This window comes from Tachypleus tridentatus, chromosome 5, assembly GCF_004210375.1.
Source record: "Tachypleus tridentatus isolate NWPU-2018 chromosome 5, ASM421037v1, whole genome shotgun sequence".
NCBI lineage: Eukaryota > Metazoa > Arthropoda > Merostomata > Xiphosura > Limulidae > Tachypleus > Tachypleus tridentatus.
Window position 1 is genome coordinate 55,108,269 of NC_134829.1, and position 18,652 is coordinate 55,126,920.

General features: G+C 34.7%; 1 protein-coding gene across 1 annotated transcript in view; it reads right to left on the reverse strand.

Annotated features, from left to right (window-relative positions):
* Positions 1–1,294: 1,294 nt before the first annotated feature.
* LOC143251201 (glutamate receptor ionotropic, kainate 2-like) overlaps positions 1,295–18,652 on the reverse strand; it is a 44,500-nt gene continuing 27,142 nt past the window's right edge. The window contains exons 7-15 of the mRNA XM_076502625.1: positions 17,718–17,873; positions 15,603–15,707; positions 14,044–14,157; positions 12,069–12,275; positions 9,732–10,093; positions 9,102–9,300; positions 7,344–7,569; positions 4,518–4,783; positions 1,295–1,858 (exon numbers count right to left, since the gene is read on the reverse strand). Coding sequence (XP_076358740.1) covers positions 1,691–1,858; positions 4,518–4,783; positions 7,344–7,569; positions 9,102–9,300; positions 9,732–10,093; positions 12,069–12,275; positions 14,044–14,157; positions 15,603–15,707; positions 17,718–17,873 — 1,803 coding nt within the window. The 3' untranslated portion in view covers positions 1,295–1,690. The remainder of the gene's footprint in view (positions 1,859–4,517; positions 4,784–7,343; positions 7,570–9,101; positions 9,301–9,731; positions 10,094–12,068; positions 12,276–14,043; positions 14,158–15,602; positions 15,708–17,717; positions 17,874–18,652) is intronic.

The following is an 18,652-nucleotide window of genomic DNA, read 5'->3' on the forward strand; positions in this document are numbered from 1 at the left end:
AGCACTAATAAACAATAAATAAACAAAATAAAAAGGTTAAATGTAACCCAACAACAATTTTCTGGTGTCTGATAAATAAAGGTTAAGGGCCACTTTAAACAACTGTCCCACCACAAATTAAAGCTGCTATAATGACGAAAAGAGATCAAAAGTGAGGATTTGAATCGAGGAGACAAGTACTGACTCCCTGCTTAATGTTCTGGACTGTGAATCTGAGGTTTCTTTGATTTGTACCTCGTTACCTTCAAGAAATGGAGATAAATTACGCTTCACATTTTGGGGCCGTGAGTGCAGTATAAGAAAAGGGGAGTGGGGAAACCCCAATATTTGGTTTGACAGAGTAGCCCCCAAGAGTTGGAGGTGGGTGATGTTGACTAGCTGCCTTCTCTCCTGACTATCATTGCTAAATTAAGAACGGCTAGTGTAGATGAATATCGCGTAGGTTTTCTCGAAGTACAACAAATAAACTGATTTATAAATATTCATGTTTAATCAGCCATCTATATTTTTAAGACGAGTTATTAATATTTATTTACTGGCGGTTACGGTCGCATTGGTAGAATAAATCTTCTAAAACTATCTTCTAGTTACTGGATAATAAATAAACTATAGGGTACCGATTGAGCATTTTATTTAGACATGGACATTTCTGAGCATTTCATAACTTCAATTATAATCTTCTATCAACAGCAGTTTACCATTGTTCTCAAGCATTCCTTATTGAACACAATTATGGACTGTTGTCATATGTTTACCATTGTTCTCAAGCATTCCTTATTGAACACAATTATGGACTGTTGTCATATGTTTACCATTGTTCTCAAGCATTCCTTATTGAACACAATTATGGACTGTTGTCATATGTTTACCATTGTTCTCAAGCATTCCTTATTGAACACAATTATGGACTGTTGTCATATGTTTACCATTGTTCTCAAGCATTCCTTATTGAACACAATTATGGACTGTTGTCATATGTTTACCATTGTTCTCAAGCATTCCTTATTGAACACAATTATGGACTGTTGTCATATGTTTACCATTGTTCTCAAGCATTCCTTATTGAACACAATTATGGACTGTTGTCACATGTTTACCATTGTTCTCAAGCATTCCTTATTGAACACAATTATGGACTGTTGTCATATGTTTACCATTGTTCTCAAGCATTCCTTATTGAACACAATTATGGACTGTTGTCATATGTTTTCGTTACTTAAGCTCGTGGATAAAATTGACAAAACTTTTTTCTATCAAACTAGAAATTCGTAAGTACAATTAGCAACAACAGTACAACATTATTTCATAGCTTTATCACGATTAGATGTGGTGCATACATGTAAGGAAAATACGATTTTAGAATAACACATTTAACCATCGAATGCACTAATAAAATTAAAATATAATATACCGCTAGGTAACATAGGACCAAATATCACATTACTGCTACTAATTAGCTTGCATACCAAAAGCTCATTGCACAATAGCAATAGTATTCACATTTCTTTGTTAACTTGCAAAATATACAGCTAGCTTAAACACTTTGACAATAATATAGACTCTAACGTAACTGTAATTTGTGTGTGTGTGTGTGGATTGTAAGTGGCTATTTTGCTGAAAAAAGACTCCACTCGATGGCGCTTACAATGTCCTCCACCTAGCGGAAGTAACTGGTGTCAGTGTCATAATGTCAAGATACAATTTCTTTAGCGCCTACGTTTTCAAAGCTCGTAAGAGGCATGAAGTGGAGACTATTTGTTGGTTGATGGTTCTCGCGAGATTTCTCGATCGGTTTAGTGGATCCTCCACAAGTAATGGCAAACTTGAGCTCCTTACACAACTCCACACAGAGTGGTTCCTACACAACAGAAAGGACAACTCTAAATGTTAACGTGTAACATGTATAAGAAAACTTGACAAACAAATTATTCTTAACCCACATGTTGGAGTGGAAGGTGGAAAACGGAATTTGATGAGATTTAAAGTGAAAATTTCCAATCAAATATTTCCCAGAATAGTACTGTTCCAACTTACAATAGGGAGTTTAGGACGCACGCCTGAGAATTCTGATGAAAATCGTTAACCGTACATTTCAAAATGAAAATAAAACCAAACAGTAAACAGATGGTGCCACTATTTTCAAGAGCCCATTTAACTAATTAGTGTGGCGCAAACTTTAAAGTGGCTTTAAATACTTTCGGTAAAGTTCTTATTTCACTACTTCCTGTAGTATCACTTACGTTTAATTACTAATTATTCACATTTTTGGGCGTGTCTTATGATTAGTGTGCCATAGTATGACCTAAGCCCATGTTCTAATTATTTACTTTTTGTTTTCTATTTTGTATACTATAGCATCACCTAAAACTAGGTTCTAATTATTTACTTTTTGTTTTCTATTTTGTATACTATAGCATCACCTAAAACTAGGTTCTAATTATTTACTTTTTATTTTCTATTTTGTATATTATAGCATCACCTAAAACTAGGTTCTAATTATTTACTTTTTTATTTTCTATTTTGTATACTATAGCATCACCTAAAACTAGGTTCTAATTATTTACTTTTTTGTTTTCTATTTTGTATACTACAGCATCACCTAAGCCTAGGTTCTAATTATTTACTTTTTGTTTTCTATTTTGTATACTATAGCATCACCTAAAACTAGGTTCTAATTATTTACTTTTTATTTTCTATTTTGTATATTATAGCATCACCTAAAACTAGGTTCTAATTATTTACTTTTTATTTTCTATTTTGTATACTATAGCATCACCTAAAACTAGGTTCTAATTATTTACTTTTTGTTTTCTATTTTGTATACTACAGCATCACCTAAGCCTAGGTTCTAATTATTTACTTTTTGTTTTCTATTTAGTATACTATAGCATTACCTAAAACTAGGTTCTAATTATTTACTTTTTGTTTTCTATTTAGTATACTATAGCATCACCTAAAACTAGGTTCTAATTATTTACTTTTTGTTTTCTATTTAGTATACTATAGCATCACCTAAAACCAGGTTCTAATTATTTACTTTTTGTTTTCTATTTAGTATACTATAGCATCACCTAAAACTAGGTTCTAATTATTTACTTTTATTTTCTATTTAGTATACTATAGCATCACCTAAAACCAGGTTCTAATTATTTACTTTTTGTTTTCTATTTAGTATACTATAGCATCACCTAAACCTAGGTTCTAATTATTTACTTTTTTTTTGTATACTACAGCATCACGTAAGCCTAGATTCTAATTATTTACTTTTTGTTTTCTATTTTGTATACTACAGCATCACCTAAGCCTAGGTTCTAATTATTTACTTTTTGTTTTCTATTTTGTATACTACAGCATCACCTAAGCCCAGGTTCTAATTATTTACTTTTTGTTTTCTATTTTGTATACAACAGCATCACCTAAGCCTAGGTTCTAATTATTTACTTTTTGTTTTCTATTTTGTATACTACAGCATCACCTAAGCCTAGGTTCTAATTATTTACTTTTTGTTTTCTATTTTGTATACTACAGCATCACGTAAGCCTAGGTTCTAATTATTTACTTTTTGTTTTCTATTTTGTATACTACAGCATCACCTAAGCCTGGGTTCTAATTATTTACTTTTTGTTTTCTATTTAGTATACTATAGCATCACCTAAAACTAGGTTCTAATTATTTACTTTTTGTTTTCTATTTAGTATACTATAGCATCACCTAAAACTAGGTTCTAATTATTTACTTTTTGTTTTCTATTTAGTATACTATAGCATTACCTAAAACTAGGTTCTAATTATTTACTTTTTGTTTTCTATTTTGTATACTACAGCATCACCTAAGCCTAGGTTCTAATTATTTACTTTTTGTTTTCTATTTAGTATACTATACCATTACCTAAAACTAGGTTCTAATTATTTACTTTTTGTTTTCTATTTTGTATACTACAGCATCACGTAAGCCTAGGTTCTAATTATTTACTTTTTGTTTTCTGTTTTGTATACTACAGCATCACCTAAGCCTAATTGTTTACTTTTTGGCTTTATTTTCTGATTACCGCATTTACGCCTTGTAAGATGCACCTTTTTCTTTAAAAAAATGCCTTGAAAAACTCTCATACGTCCTCCAAGACAAAATTGATGGGTTAAAGCAAAAGGTTAGCTTGGGTTCTATTCAAAACGGCCTCTCATACAGATCGTAACCTCATTACTTACAAGTATTTTCAATGGTATAAAACATTCAATTTAACTAAAATTGTCAATATATACTGTGAAGAATATGATGTATTTGACCGTATTTACTCAGTAGGTTGAAGAAAAGTCAAGGCTGTATGAAGGTGTTGGTTGCTAAGTCAAAATATATTTTTCTTAGAATTGTTTCCAAATTTACAAGGCGCAGAATACGGTAGTATGCTAATATCACGTAAGCCTAATTATTAATTATTTGCCTTTTTAAATTTGTTTTCCTATTTGTGTGTTACATTATCACGTGAAACTAATTACTGAGTCGTTATTTTGTTTTCTTACCCTTTCCTCTACAGCGACTTTTCTTGACTTCCAAGTAAATTCGCCGAGAACTATGACGCAGGCAAAACCTAGTCCAGCCATCAGAACTACGAAAACGCCACCTACATTATCTAAACCAAGCTCACTGGCTCTTCCCGAACCAGTTTTCACCTCTTGTTCACACTGAGGATCTTCCTGCTTCCACCATCGCCGTTTTAATATATGGAGGGCGCCACTTTCTTGTAGTTTCAGTATGGCGCTTGAAATAGCTGTTCTGTAGGGAGAACCTAGAAATGAAGGATAATCTGTTTAGCTATAACCGTCTAAGTTATACCGTTTGTTTCGTACAATTTTTTAGAATTATTATTTCTGAAATCTGATTTCTTTTTATCAACGGGAAGTGAAAAGACATTGTATTTATTTTTCAGCCAATTAAAATGAGTTTCAACAAAACTCTGATAAATGACCCGAAACAACGGAGAGTTGAATCCTTACGTCACGCTTATTTCAATGACGTATTATTATTCCTTTCGTGTTTTATCTTTTTTAACTGTTTGCTGCTTCTTTTGAAATTCCTAGAGGGAGGCACTTGGTGATACACTGTTGACAAAAAGGCATGATTAAGGTTTTCATATTGTAAAATCGACAAGACAAAAATAATGTTAAATAATTCCTATAGCACCCCTGAGATCACTTGTTTACAGTACAACAAGAATTAGTTGACCAATCACGTGATCTGATATGTAAATATTTACCACTGAAGTGGATTGGTGCTATTTATTTTGAAGTTCATTACATTTTACATGCTCATAAAAACAGTAATTTAATTAGGCACTGATATAAGTCGACCTTCGATGTGGCATTTAAAGAGAACGAATCCACGGGTTTAGGGGCAATAAGGCTTATTCCAGAACACTGTTTGTAGGTGTATCGTATGATGACAAAGATCCTTCAAACATCTCTTACACATGTTTAACTGGATTCAAATCATGTGTGGGTGGGGTTCAGTCTAATCACTCATTGTACAGGAAGTGATCAGTAGTCCAACATCTCTTACATATGTTTAACTGGATTCAAATCATGTGTGGGTGGGGTTCAGTCTAATCACTCATTATACAGGAAGTGGTCAGTAGTCCAACATCTCTTACACATGTTTAACTGGATTCAAATCATGTGTGGGTGGGGTCAGTCTAATCACTCATTGTACAGGAAGTGGTCAGTAGTCCAACATCTCTTACACATGTTTAACTGGATTCAAATCATGTGTGGGTGGGGTCAGTCTAATCACTCATTGTACAGGAAGTAGTCAGTAGTCCAACATCTCTTACACATGTTTAACTGGATTCAAATCATGTGTGGGTGGGGTTCAGTCTAATCACTCATTGTACAGGAAGTGATCAGTAGTCCAACATCTCTTACACATGTTTAACTGGATTCAAATCATGTGTGGGTGGGGTTCAGTTTAATCACTCATTGTACAGGAAGTAGTCAGTAGTCCAACATCTCTTACACATGTTTAACTGGATTCAAATCATGTGTGGGTGGGGTCAGTCTAATCACTCATTGTACAGGAAGTGGTCAGTAGTCCAACATCTCTTACACATGTTTAACTGGATTCAAATCATGTGTGGGTGGGTTCAGTCTAATCACTCATTGTACAGGAAGTGGTCAGTAGTCCAACATCTCTTACACATGTTTAACTGGTTTCAAATCATGTGTGGGTGGGGTCAGTCTAATCACTCATTGTACAGGATGTGGTCAGTAGTGCGTTATCATTTATCATGAGTTTCTAACCAAGTACAATATAGATGAAATAAATGCTAATGTTGTATCTACATTAGCATACAAATAGAAGACGACCATCTGGCCACTAGTATAGATTAGATTACAAAGAAACACATCCACACACGTACCTACATTAACATACAAATACAAGACGACCATCTGACCACTAGTATACGTTACAAAGGAACACATTCATACGGTTACCTACATTTCAAATCTTTTCACTCGAACAGTAACAGCAAATCAATATATTGTATAGTTATAGAAATTGTGAGCAAACTATACAGTGATCATAGCGGTAATAAACCTAGTGACATGAAGACTTTTTTTTTATATAAAAATCACTTCCACGATTCTCTCATCCTTGATGTAGTCGCCGAAGCTAGTTCATATACCAGAAACAAACACTCAACCATACCAAGAAAGAATACACCAATCGTATTCCACTTGTGTTAACATACCACTCGACCAATAAGAAGATCACAGATATTATACTAAACTATTACACAATACTTATTGAAGACCCTACTACTGAACATGTTTCCAAAGACCCACCTATTACTTGTTACCTACATATTATAAAATCTAAATGAAATTTTGGTGCACAGTAACGTTAAAAACAAAATGATACAACAGGCACTCGCAGATGTAAACAGGTTTGTTATCTGCTCACATATTAACATGATCAGACACATACGATGAAAGAACAAAGTTCAACACAAGACAGTCCTTTACATGTACTACTGAATGCATCATTTGCTATATAAATTACAAAAGATACTCATTTATATAACACGACCTCCTACTGTGTTTAACCATTAATCTGACCACACTCTGTTGTTGTTAAAATAAACTGCAAAAATAATGGCGTCAGATCACACGATTTGCCAACCTACACATACTTTACATAAAATAGTACCTCAAGGACATGATTAACTTAACTTATCAGCAGTAACTGTGCTTTGCCGTACTTGAAATCTAGTTATCTCTTAACTGTTTCAAGCAGTGTATTCTAACTTTATCTCAACTAACTGTAAATAACTTAGGACGGTGGAGTCTTACCAGATGGAGTGGCTATTCCAAAGCCTTTAGTATCAAGGAGTCCACCAACTTGCATCAGATCACATTTTCTCTCCACCAGGTATTCTATAGTAGTTGATTCCATTAGAAAAGCATAGTTTTCATTTCGAACTCGTTCAACTCCTTTCTCAATAGACTCTACGAACACTCTGGGTCTTGTCGACTCCATGAAGTTCCACATCCTTTTGTACGTTGGAATGTTGGATTCCTGAGGAAAAATGTTTATTTATTTGTGTTATTGGTGACAGAGAAATCAAATGAGATGAAAGTCAGTACTGTTTCGGAAATGACTGGATAATCGACAAGAAGACTGATCGTAACTTCTTGTCTTTCAGTGGTGAAGTTTACGTATCAAAATCATATGTTTGAAGATGTTGTACACGAACTAAAATTAACCATAAGTTCCTGATCATGAAGTTTTAAATCAAGGGTGGACAAAATACAGCCCATCTAACATTTCTTTCGTGCGCGTCATGACTCCCGGTAATTGTGGAAAAAACAAAGGGGTCTTTATACAGTCGATGCTGTGCTAATTGAATTTAATACAGTAGCAATGTGCGGCCTGCAATAACTTACCAAAATTCATGGAGTGCCCCCTCCTCTAAAAAAGTATTGCCCACCTCCTGGTAGCTTAAACGTAACTTTAAGTTCAGTTTGTTTACAAATCACAAATCTCTATACGTAACCAGAGGTTCGTTGTTTTTCTATTATAAAGGCCTAAATTTAACCCTAACCGCAGTTCTTATTGGACGTAAGAACTGAAACCCATTGCACGTGCACGTTAAGCCAAACGTATTTTTCAAACGCAAGACATTAGTGCATTTTCGTTACAAGAGTAATAGAAAGATTTTAATATTATAATATTAAGAAATCGACATAAAAGAATTACAAGAATTATGGGATGGTGTGTGTGTTTTTCTTATAGCAGAGCCACATCTGCTGTGTCCACCGAGGGGAATAGAACCCCTAATTTTAGCGTTGTAAATCCGCAGACTGGGATGGTGGGAGTAACTAGGAAGGTAAAACAGGTTGAAGAAAGACTCTTTTGGTTTGTTTTTGAATTTCGCGCAGAGCTTCACAAGGGCTATCTGCGTTAGCCATCTCTAATTTAGCAGTGTAAGATTAGAGTAAAGACAGCTAGTCATCACCACCCACCGCCAACTCTTGGGCTACTCTTTTACCAACGAATAGTGGGATTGACCGTCACATTATGACGCCCCCACGGCTGACAGGGCGAACATGTTTAGTGTGACGGGGATTTGAACTCGCGGCCTTCAGATTACGAGTCGCACGCCTTAACCCACCTGGCCATACCGGGCCCTTACGAATAACCCTCGTGCAACTGTACACGAATATCGTAACAAAGAAAACTTACATGGGCTTAGAAAACAATGGTAATCTCTGTCAGTGACGTAAACAAATATATCATAATGCTGATTTCTTTAACATTTTGTCTTACTTCAACTGTTTTTACTTCAAAGGTCCAGCGTCGAGAGATGGTTAGGGTGCTTGACTCCCAATCGGAAGGTCGAACTTTCGAGTCCCTTTCCCATCAATGACATTATAATATGACGGTCAATTCCACTGTTCGTTGGTAAAAGATTAGTCCAAGAGTTGGCTGTGGGTGGTGATAACTAGCTGCCTTCCCTGTAGTCCCTTACACTGCCGAATTAGGGACGACTAGCGCAGTTAGTCCTTATGTAACATTACGCGAAATTCACTACAAAGAAACAAACTTACCTCAAAAAAAGCTTGCGTGGAACCAGACTGGACGCATCCGTAATGAATAGTGGACTGTTTGGCCAGGTCATCAGCACTCTCTATCGGAGTAACCAATCTTTCTACGGTGAGGAAAGCTGCTAGGTTGGCTGTATACGAGGATACCATAATGAGAGTAAAGAACCACCAGATACCAGCAACCACACGAGTCGACATCGCTCTGAAAGTTTATAGTGTTGGTCATAAACACACACACAAAAGTCATCAGTAAGTCCAACTTTATAAAACATATGATTTATCGTGGAATTTTTGTACGTATTTTATCCACTTTTATCGGAGCATTTTGTAATGTTTTAAGACCTTATTTAGAAAGAATTATCGTAATATTTTGTTATTAATTTTCCTAATTTATAAATATATGAAAAGTTAAAAACGTTGCGTGCAACGGACCTCCGACATCATTACGTCGCTTTCTCTGCTTAAATGTTCTGTTGTTCTGATAGGTGAGCAGAGAATTCAAGAGACAAAACAATATCAGTTAACTTCCTCCATATCTCTGGTTATTTTGTTTAAGTTATTTCAAGAGGTTAATAAGAATAACACTACCAATTATTTTGTACGATGATTCCTGGTTACAAAATACAAACTTACTTGGGAGTCAGTTCTGAGCCTTGTTGCATCAAGCAACCAATCGTGAACCACAGAGTATTCAAAAGACTGAACTGGTTTTCTAAAGTATCCGGTTCTGGTTCACATGGATGAGGGTTGGTCCACTCATATGGGCTGAACCTAGCTACGACGAAAAGGAAGATGCTGACCCCTAAGAAGGCAGTCACCATGTACACCCACACTTCCAAGGACAAGGGTGACAGGAAAGAAAAGAGCTTTGGAACTTTCTTGGCGGGTTTCCTAAAGAGGATGCTGATCCCAAGGTTCATGAAGGGCATTGTGAAATCTACAACTTCCTCACGTTCATAAGTAATCGTCAGGTCACCGATTGCGATATCCGCGTTCTGGAAATACAGTGAAATGTTTAAGGATTTTTAAAAAAAGTCAAAACATGCAAGAGTCATGGAAAGATTTACAGTTTGTGCCAAATTTTAGTTTTTCACGTCTTATTACAACAAGTAAATATATAAAGCTGCAGCTAGAAACAGACGTCAGTGTATAATCACCTTGAAGTCAAAAGCATGCAATATACCAATTTAGAAATAGCTCTTAATAATATATTGAATTTCACGCCAAAACATTCTTTGTAATTTTTTTTTTTTTTTACTTTCGCGCAAAGCTACATGAGGGCTATCTGCGTTAGCCGTCCCTAATATAGTAGTGAAAGACAAGAGGGAAGGCAGCTAGTCATCAACATCCACCGTTAACTCTTGGGCTACTCTTTTACCAAGAATAGTGGGACTGACCGCCACACGGCTTAAAGGGAGAGCATATTTGGTGGGATGAAGAGTCGAACCCTCATCTCAGAGATTCCGAATCGAGAACCCTAACCATCAATCCATGCTAGGCCTCACGCAAAACTACACGGTGTTCTATTTTATCCGTGAGAACATTAAAACGAGACGTTTAATACCTTGGTTTGGGTTTTTTGGAATTTCGCACAAAGCTACTCGAGGGCTATCTGTGCTAGCCGTCCCTAATTTTGCAGTGTAAAACTAGAGGGAAGGCAGCTAGTCATCACCACCCACTGCCAACTCTTGGGCTATTCTTATACTAACGAATAGTGGGATTGATCGTAACATTATAACGCCCCCACGGCTGGGAGTGCGAGCATGTTTTGGCGCGACTCGGGCGCGAACCCGCGACCCTCAGATTACGAAGCGCACGCCTTAACGCGCCAGGCCATGCCAGGCCCCGTTTAATACCACTATTCATTCTTAAAGTGTAGCTCAAGAGTTAACGGTGGGGGGTAGTGACTCTGCTTTATCAGTACCAAGATTCAAATCTGCGGCTTACATATTGCAAGTCCAGTACCATAATCACCAGACCAAGGGAAACATTCTAAGTTTCACGTTTCCTGTCTGTAAAAAATGTTGTCCTTACAAGTTTGGACTGACATTATCAAGGTTAAGTCAAGAGTAGGCCCGGCATGGCCAGGTGGATAAGGTACTTTTGACTCGTAATCCGAAGGTCGCGGGTTCAAATCCCCGTCACACCAAACATGCTCTCCCTTTCAGCCGTGGGGGCGATATAATGTGACGGTCAATACCACTATTCGTTGGTAAAAGAGTAGTTCAAGAGTTGGCGGTGGGTGGTGATGACTAGCTGCCTTCCCTCTAGTCTTACACTGCTAAATTAGGGACGGCTAGCACAGATAGCTCTAGTGTAGCTTTGCGCGAAATTCAAAAACAAACAGACAAACAAAGTCAAGAATAAAAACTTGTGTTATAAAGTACTAAAAGGTTATACAGTAACTGAAACAATAATAGAGAATCATAGCTGTTATATTACTTGGCAACATTAGCTTAGAAATTAATTATGGTTACAAGACTCAAACTCCAATGAGATATTTTAATATCTTGAGGAACATACGACTGAAAGCAAAAAAATAATATATAAACAAAACAGTATATGACCTTCTTAACGTTTCCTTAACCTGATAATATGTCATCCAGACAACATATGAACTTGGAAAGGCTCCCTTAGTCTCAGAATGCATACCAGCCAGATATTATACAGGGTGTTCGGAAAGTCACTGTACACTTATATATTTATTAACAGACATGTTTCAATATAGAATACAGGCAGTAAATATGAATGACAATTATAAACAATGTTGAAAGTGAACCCCGTTGACATCAATACAGGCTTGGATCCTTCTTATTTTGTTTCTAAACACTGCTATTAGTTGCTGGCTTGAAATGGACTGAATAAAATATGATTACAAAACAGCAAAGTGACTTTCTGAACACCCTGTATAAGAGCTTGGTAAGGCTCTCTTAGCTTATAAATATAATTACATTGAAGATTGACCCTTACCCCATCTATTAGTTCTCGAATCATTCCATTCCATTCTCCATGCTTGTTTTTTTTACCGTAAGTTTTATCTGAAACTTCTTTGATTGTGTACTTGAATCCACGAATCTTTGAAATTTCTCGAATCAAGTCCACACAGTAACCATGGTATCGGTCGTTTCCCGTGAGAGCTTTGGTACGATCTTCTTTGAGTATCATGTAGGGGGCGTTCTAGACAAAATAATTTTATTAGAGTTATATCAAAAACAAAATGAAAAAATGTTTTAATTATTGTGTTTAGCAGTAAAAGATAATACGTTGTATTAAATACAATAATATTAGAAATACCGTTTCTACACATTAAATACAATAATATTAGAAATAACGTTTCTACACATTAAATACAATAATATTAGAAATACCGTTTCTACACATTAAATACAATAATATTAGAAATAACGTTTCTACACATTAAATACAATAATATTAGTAATAACGTTTGTACACATTAAATACAATAATATTAGAAATAACGTTTCTACACATTAAATATAATAATATTAGAAATAACGTTTCTACACATTAAATACAATAATATTAGAAATAACGTTTCTACACATTAAATACGATAATATTAGAAATAACGTTTGCACACATTAAATACGATAATATTAGAAATAACGTTTGCACATATTAAATACAATAATATTAGTAATAACGTTTGTACACATTAAATACAATAATATTAGTAATAACGTTTGTACACATTAAATACAATAATATTAGTAATAACGTTTGTACACATTAAATACAATAATATTAGAAATAACGTTTGCACACATTAAATATAATAATATTAGAAATAACGTTTCTACACATTAAATATAATAATATTAGAAATAACGTTTCTACACATTAAATATAATAATATTAGTTTGTTTTGGAATTTCGCACAGAGCTACTCGAGGGGTATCTGTGCTAGCCGTCCCTAATTTAGCAGTGTAAGACTAGAGGGAAGGCAGCTAGTCATCACCACCCACCGCCAACTCTTGGGCTACTCTTTTACCAACGAATAGTGGGGTTGACCGTAACATCATACACCCCCACGGCTTGGAGGGCGAGCATGTTTAGCGCGACGCGGGCGCGAACCCGCAACCCTCGGATTACGAGTCGCACGCCTTATGCGCTTGGCCATGCCAGGCCAATAATATTAGTAATAACGTTTGTACACATTAAATATAATAATATTAGAAATAACGTTTCTACACATTAAATATAATAATATTAGAAATAACGTTTCCAAACATTAAATATAATAATATTAGAAATAACGTTTCTGCACATTAAATATAATAATATTAGTAATAATGTTTCTAAACATTATTAATTAATTATTAATTATAAGGTTTCGTAACTTGTGATCTTCAAAAAGTAAAATCAAGCACATTTCCAAAATGTTTTTGATGTAAACACCAATCACACTAAAATCGCAAACAAAACAACTGATAACTTAAGATTTTCACTTCCAGCCTGAGTAGTGGTCACACTTCACTAAAGTTTGTAGATTTATTGTATTTAATTCACTGTCATATTCGGCTACACCTTTCACTACTATTTTGAGGTTTCAATGCTTCACAAAACTATTAACTAGTAGAGACTGTCTTAAAGATGAATACCTGTAGTTAATTTTATATTACATAGACAGTGAGGCCAGACCCTGGTAAAGATGAACACGTGTTCATTGTTATGTACATTTCACCACTGTTGTTAATTAAGCGACTTTATTAGATTCTCTTCCTGACTATCGTGTATCATTACTTTCATTTTAACATATCACTGAAGGAGAAACTTCACCTAACGTCACAGATGCGCCATTGATTCATTTAAACTACCTAACTTAGTTCGTATTACTTTATCCACTATATAATACGTAGCTTTATGGTAGCTGATACTTTTACTGTATCTCCTGGAAGTAACTAAAAATAGTCACCTAACTTACAAGAAGGGTTGTCACAATAAGTGTCTTATTCTTTAGCGACTGTATGGCTTCTTCATAAGCTTTGGAAAAGTTCCCCGTCATGTTAATTCCCGAGCGTGGTGTCCACTTTCCAATCTAAAGGAAACAATCTTCCAATTTGAATCATCTGAAAGTAACAGCAAACAGTCAGTAATATAATATGTATTCATTTCTTTAAAGAAACCCAGCGCCAGAAACTACGTTTTTTTTTGTTCTACTTGGGTTTAGAGATTGAGGTGGTGGCATAAAAAATATATAGAAAATAACATCTTTTATCAGTCAGTTTGACCAATCACTGTCTGGTTCAAGTTTATTCTCATAATGCTTAAAATTAATGGGAACTGAGGTAGAAACGGATTCGTTCCAAGACTTCACAGGATCTATGCTTGAGTTTGAATAAGTAAAGCCATGTTTTAGGTGAATAGAAATAAGAAAAACATTTGATTGAATCTCGACTTTACGAAGCTGACGTTTCATTTTGAATGATATAACCACAAGTCTTTCAGCGAGGAGGCCCGGCATGGCCAGGTGGGTTAATGTTGCGACTCGTAATCTAAGGCTCGCGAGTTCGCATCCGCGTCGCACCAAACATAGTCGCCTTTTCAGCCGTGGTTGGGTTATAATGTGACGTTTAACCCCACTATTCGTTGGTAAAAGAGTAGCCCAAGATTTGGCGGTGGGTGGTGATGACTAGCTGCCTTTCCTCTTGTCTTACACTACTATATTGGAGACGGCTAGCGCAGATAGCTCTCGAGTAGCTTTGCGCGAAATTTAAAAAGCAAACAAACTTTTAGCGAATTAAGTCTTTCTTTATTATTAAACAAAACCAACTGAAGTATAGCAAACACATCTTTTTTATATCAATAAAATTATTTGTAGCTCTAGAGTTTTGTTTGCTTTGTTTTGAGGGCTATCTGCGCCAGCCATTCCTAATTTAGCAGTGTAAGAATAGAGTGAAGGCAGATAGTAATCTCCAACCACCGTCAACTCTTGGACGACTCTTTTACCAACGAATAATGGGAGTGACTGTAATATTATAACGCCCCAATGAAAGGGCTAGCATGTTTGGTGTGATGGGGGTTCAAACCCGCGACCCTCGGATTACGTGTCGAGCGCCTTAACCACCTGGCCATGCCAGGCCGATTATAAATGAAAGCTTTAAGTTAGTGAGAAGTCACAAAAATTTGACAGAAAATAAACACCAGACAGCTTCTGTATTTAGGGCTGTTTAGTTCTGTATTTTTCTCTGTGGACAAACTTGGTTTTTAACACATTCAGTCTCGTATCTTAAGTCTATTTTGCGATATATTTTTAATGTGACCCAGTTTTAAATCGCATATGATACATTCAGTTTGGAGGTCTTCACTAAACCGTGGTTGATCGCTTCACAAATATCTGATTTATATACATCTAAATACCTCTTATTACTCCGCTGGTAAGTCTACGGAATTACAACACTAAAATCAGAGGGTTCGATTCCCCTCGGTGGACTCAGCAGATAACCCGTTGTGGCTTTGCTATGAAGAAACATAAACAAATACCTCTTTCAGTCCTTGCTGGGTCAGCTGTAGAATCTTCAAATTAAAATCCGAACGGAAACCGTTTTCGTCAAATTTAACGTTTCCTGTTAACCCGTTGATACCGATCTAAAATTGGAATATGAAAAACAAACAAACTTGGTTTGACATGTCTTCAATAGTTTTACATATACTGATTGTCAAATAAACGAAAGACGAAAATGATAAAACTTTGTAGAATGGACGGCAACTGCCTGTTGTGGAGACAAGTGCAGAGGACGACGTTTCGAAAGTCTTCCGTCTTTCGTCTTCAGGTCGTCCTCTGTACTTGTGTCTCCACAATGAATTCTCTGCTTAAACAATCTATCAGAGAAAAATGAAATGACTAAATATCAAATAAAAGTTTCACTTCCTTAAAGCAGATTAACAAAAAGTAACAGATGGAAAGAATACAGTTGGAAAAATATTAAAAATCTTGTTTTTCCTTTCACTTTCACCGCTTTTCTAAGAAAATAAAAAAACAACATTCAAGTTACTAAAGTTTTCCATATCTTTCACTTCCAAATATAAAACATCTGTAAATAATAATACACCAGAAGCAAACAACACAATATGTATATAAATAATAATACACCAGAAGCAAACAACACAATATGTATATAAATAATAATACACCAGAAGCAAACAACACAATATGTATATAAATAATAATACACCAGAAGCAAACAACACAATATGTATATAAATAATAATACACCAGAAGCAAACAACACAATATGTATATAAATAATAAGACACCAGAAGCAAACAACACAATATGTATATAAATAATAAGACACCAGAAGCAAACAACACAATATGTATATAAATAATAAGACACCAGAAACAAACAACACAATATGTATATAAATAATAAGACACCAGAAACAAACAACACAATATGTATATAAATAATAATACACCAGAAACAAACAACACAATATGTATATAAATAATAAGACACCAGAAGCAAACAACACAATATGTATATAAATAATAATACACCAGAAACAAACAACACAATATGTACATAAATAATAAGACACCAGAAACAAACAACACAATATGTACATAAATAATAAGACACCAGAAACAAACAACACAATATGTACATAAATAATAAGACACCAGAAACAAACAACACAATATGTACATAAATAATAAGACACCAGAAACAAACAACACAATATGTATATAAATAATAAGACACCAGAAACAAACAACACAATATGTATATAAATAATAAGACACCAGAAACAAACAACACAATATGTATATAAATAATAAGACACCAGAAGCAAACAACACAATATGTATATAAATAATAAGACACCAGAAACAAACAACACAATATGTATATAAATAATAAGACACCAGAAGCAAACAACACAATATGTATATAAATAATAAGACACCAGAAACAAACAACACAATATGTATATAAATAATAAGACACCAGAAGCAAACAACACAATATGTATATAAATAATAAGACACCAGAAACAAACAACACAATATGTATATAAATAATAAGACACCAGAAGCAAACAACACAATATGTATATAAATAATAAGACACCAGAAGCAAACAACATAATATGTATATAAATAATAAGACACCAGAAGCAAGCAACATAATATGTATATAAATAATAAGACACCAGAAGCAAACAACATAATATGTATATAAATAATAAGACACCAGAAGCAAACAACACAATATGTATATAAATAATAAGACACCAGAAACAAACAACACAATATGTATATAAATAATAAGACACCAGAAACAAACAACACAATATGTATATAAATAATAAGACACCAGAAACAAACAACACAATATGTATATAAATAATAAGACACCAGAAGCAAACAACACAATATGTATATAAATAATAATACACCAGAAGCAAACAACACAATATGTATATAAATAATAATACACCAGAAGCAAACAACACAATATGTATATAAATAATAATACACCAGAAGCAAACAACACAATATGTATATAAATAATAATACACCAGAAACAAACAACACAATATGTATATAAATAATAATACACCAGAAGCAAACAACACAGTATATACATACCTTTCGCATTTTATTAATAATATCTTTTCCGTGAGTCCAAGGTTGTTCTGTTTGACATGAAATTGGACGAACGAAGATCTTTTGGTTGGTTTTGTCCAGGTCACGCAGAGCAGCAGAAAACAGCTTCACTGCGTCATACATCAGTGCCACGTCAGTCTGAAAAGTGAACTATTTATTTGTAATAAAATACTTTCAATTCATTATAACGTAACTTCGCTTTTCACCGAGTTTTACTCCATGTTTTTATATCCATTCGACAAAATTATACATCGTCTGTTTTGGCGCGCAGCTACACATTAGGACAGATGCAGGCTCTTCGCTACTGGGAATCGAATGTTAGCGTTGAAAGTACTAATACTTAACTGCTGATTGACCCATAAATGGTTTTCTGCTTTATCATCAACAATTCTGTGTACTGCCTATTGTTCTAATGCAAACTAAAAACTCTACCCCCCCTTACTAAATAATTCGGATGTCTCATATTATCTTTTAAATGTCAGTAAGACGAAACTTTACGAGCTATAAGTGGATGACACGCGTACATGTCTATACTCCAGTTTATAATATCGTAAGTTTAAAGTACGGACGTAGTACTGTGCCAGTCTCAGAAAGGAACTGTTGAAAATTGTTCAGAGGAAGGGTGGTACTATAATGATATATAAAATGTGTTGTATTTTCTGAGAGCGAAGCCACATGGGGCTATCTGCTGATATATAGAATGGAAAGACAGTCTTACGCGAACAGAATATCTGAAATTACTTGTTTTTGAAAAAAAGAGAACAGTTAGTGTGGACCTGACTGGGGTGGACCTGATTGAGGTGTTTAAGATTATTAATTGATAATATTGATGAATCATCTTTTATCTTCATGATGATAAAGGTAGGATTAGGGGACACAAATATAAATTTCGGCAGGGTACGAGCCATATTCTATTA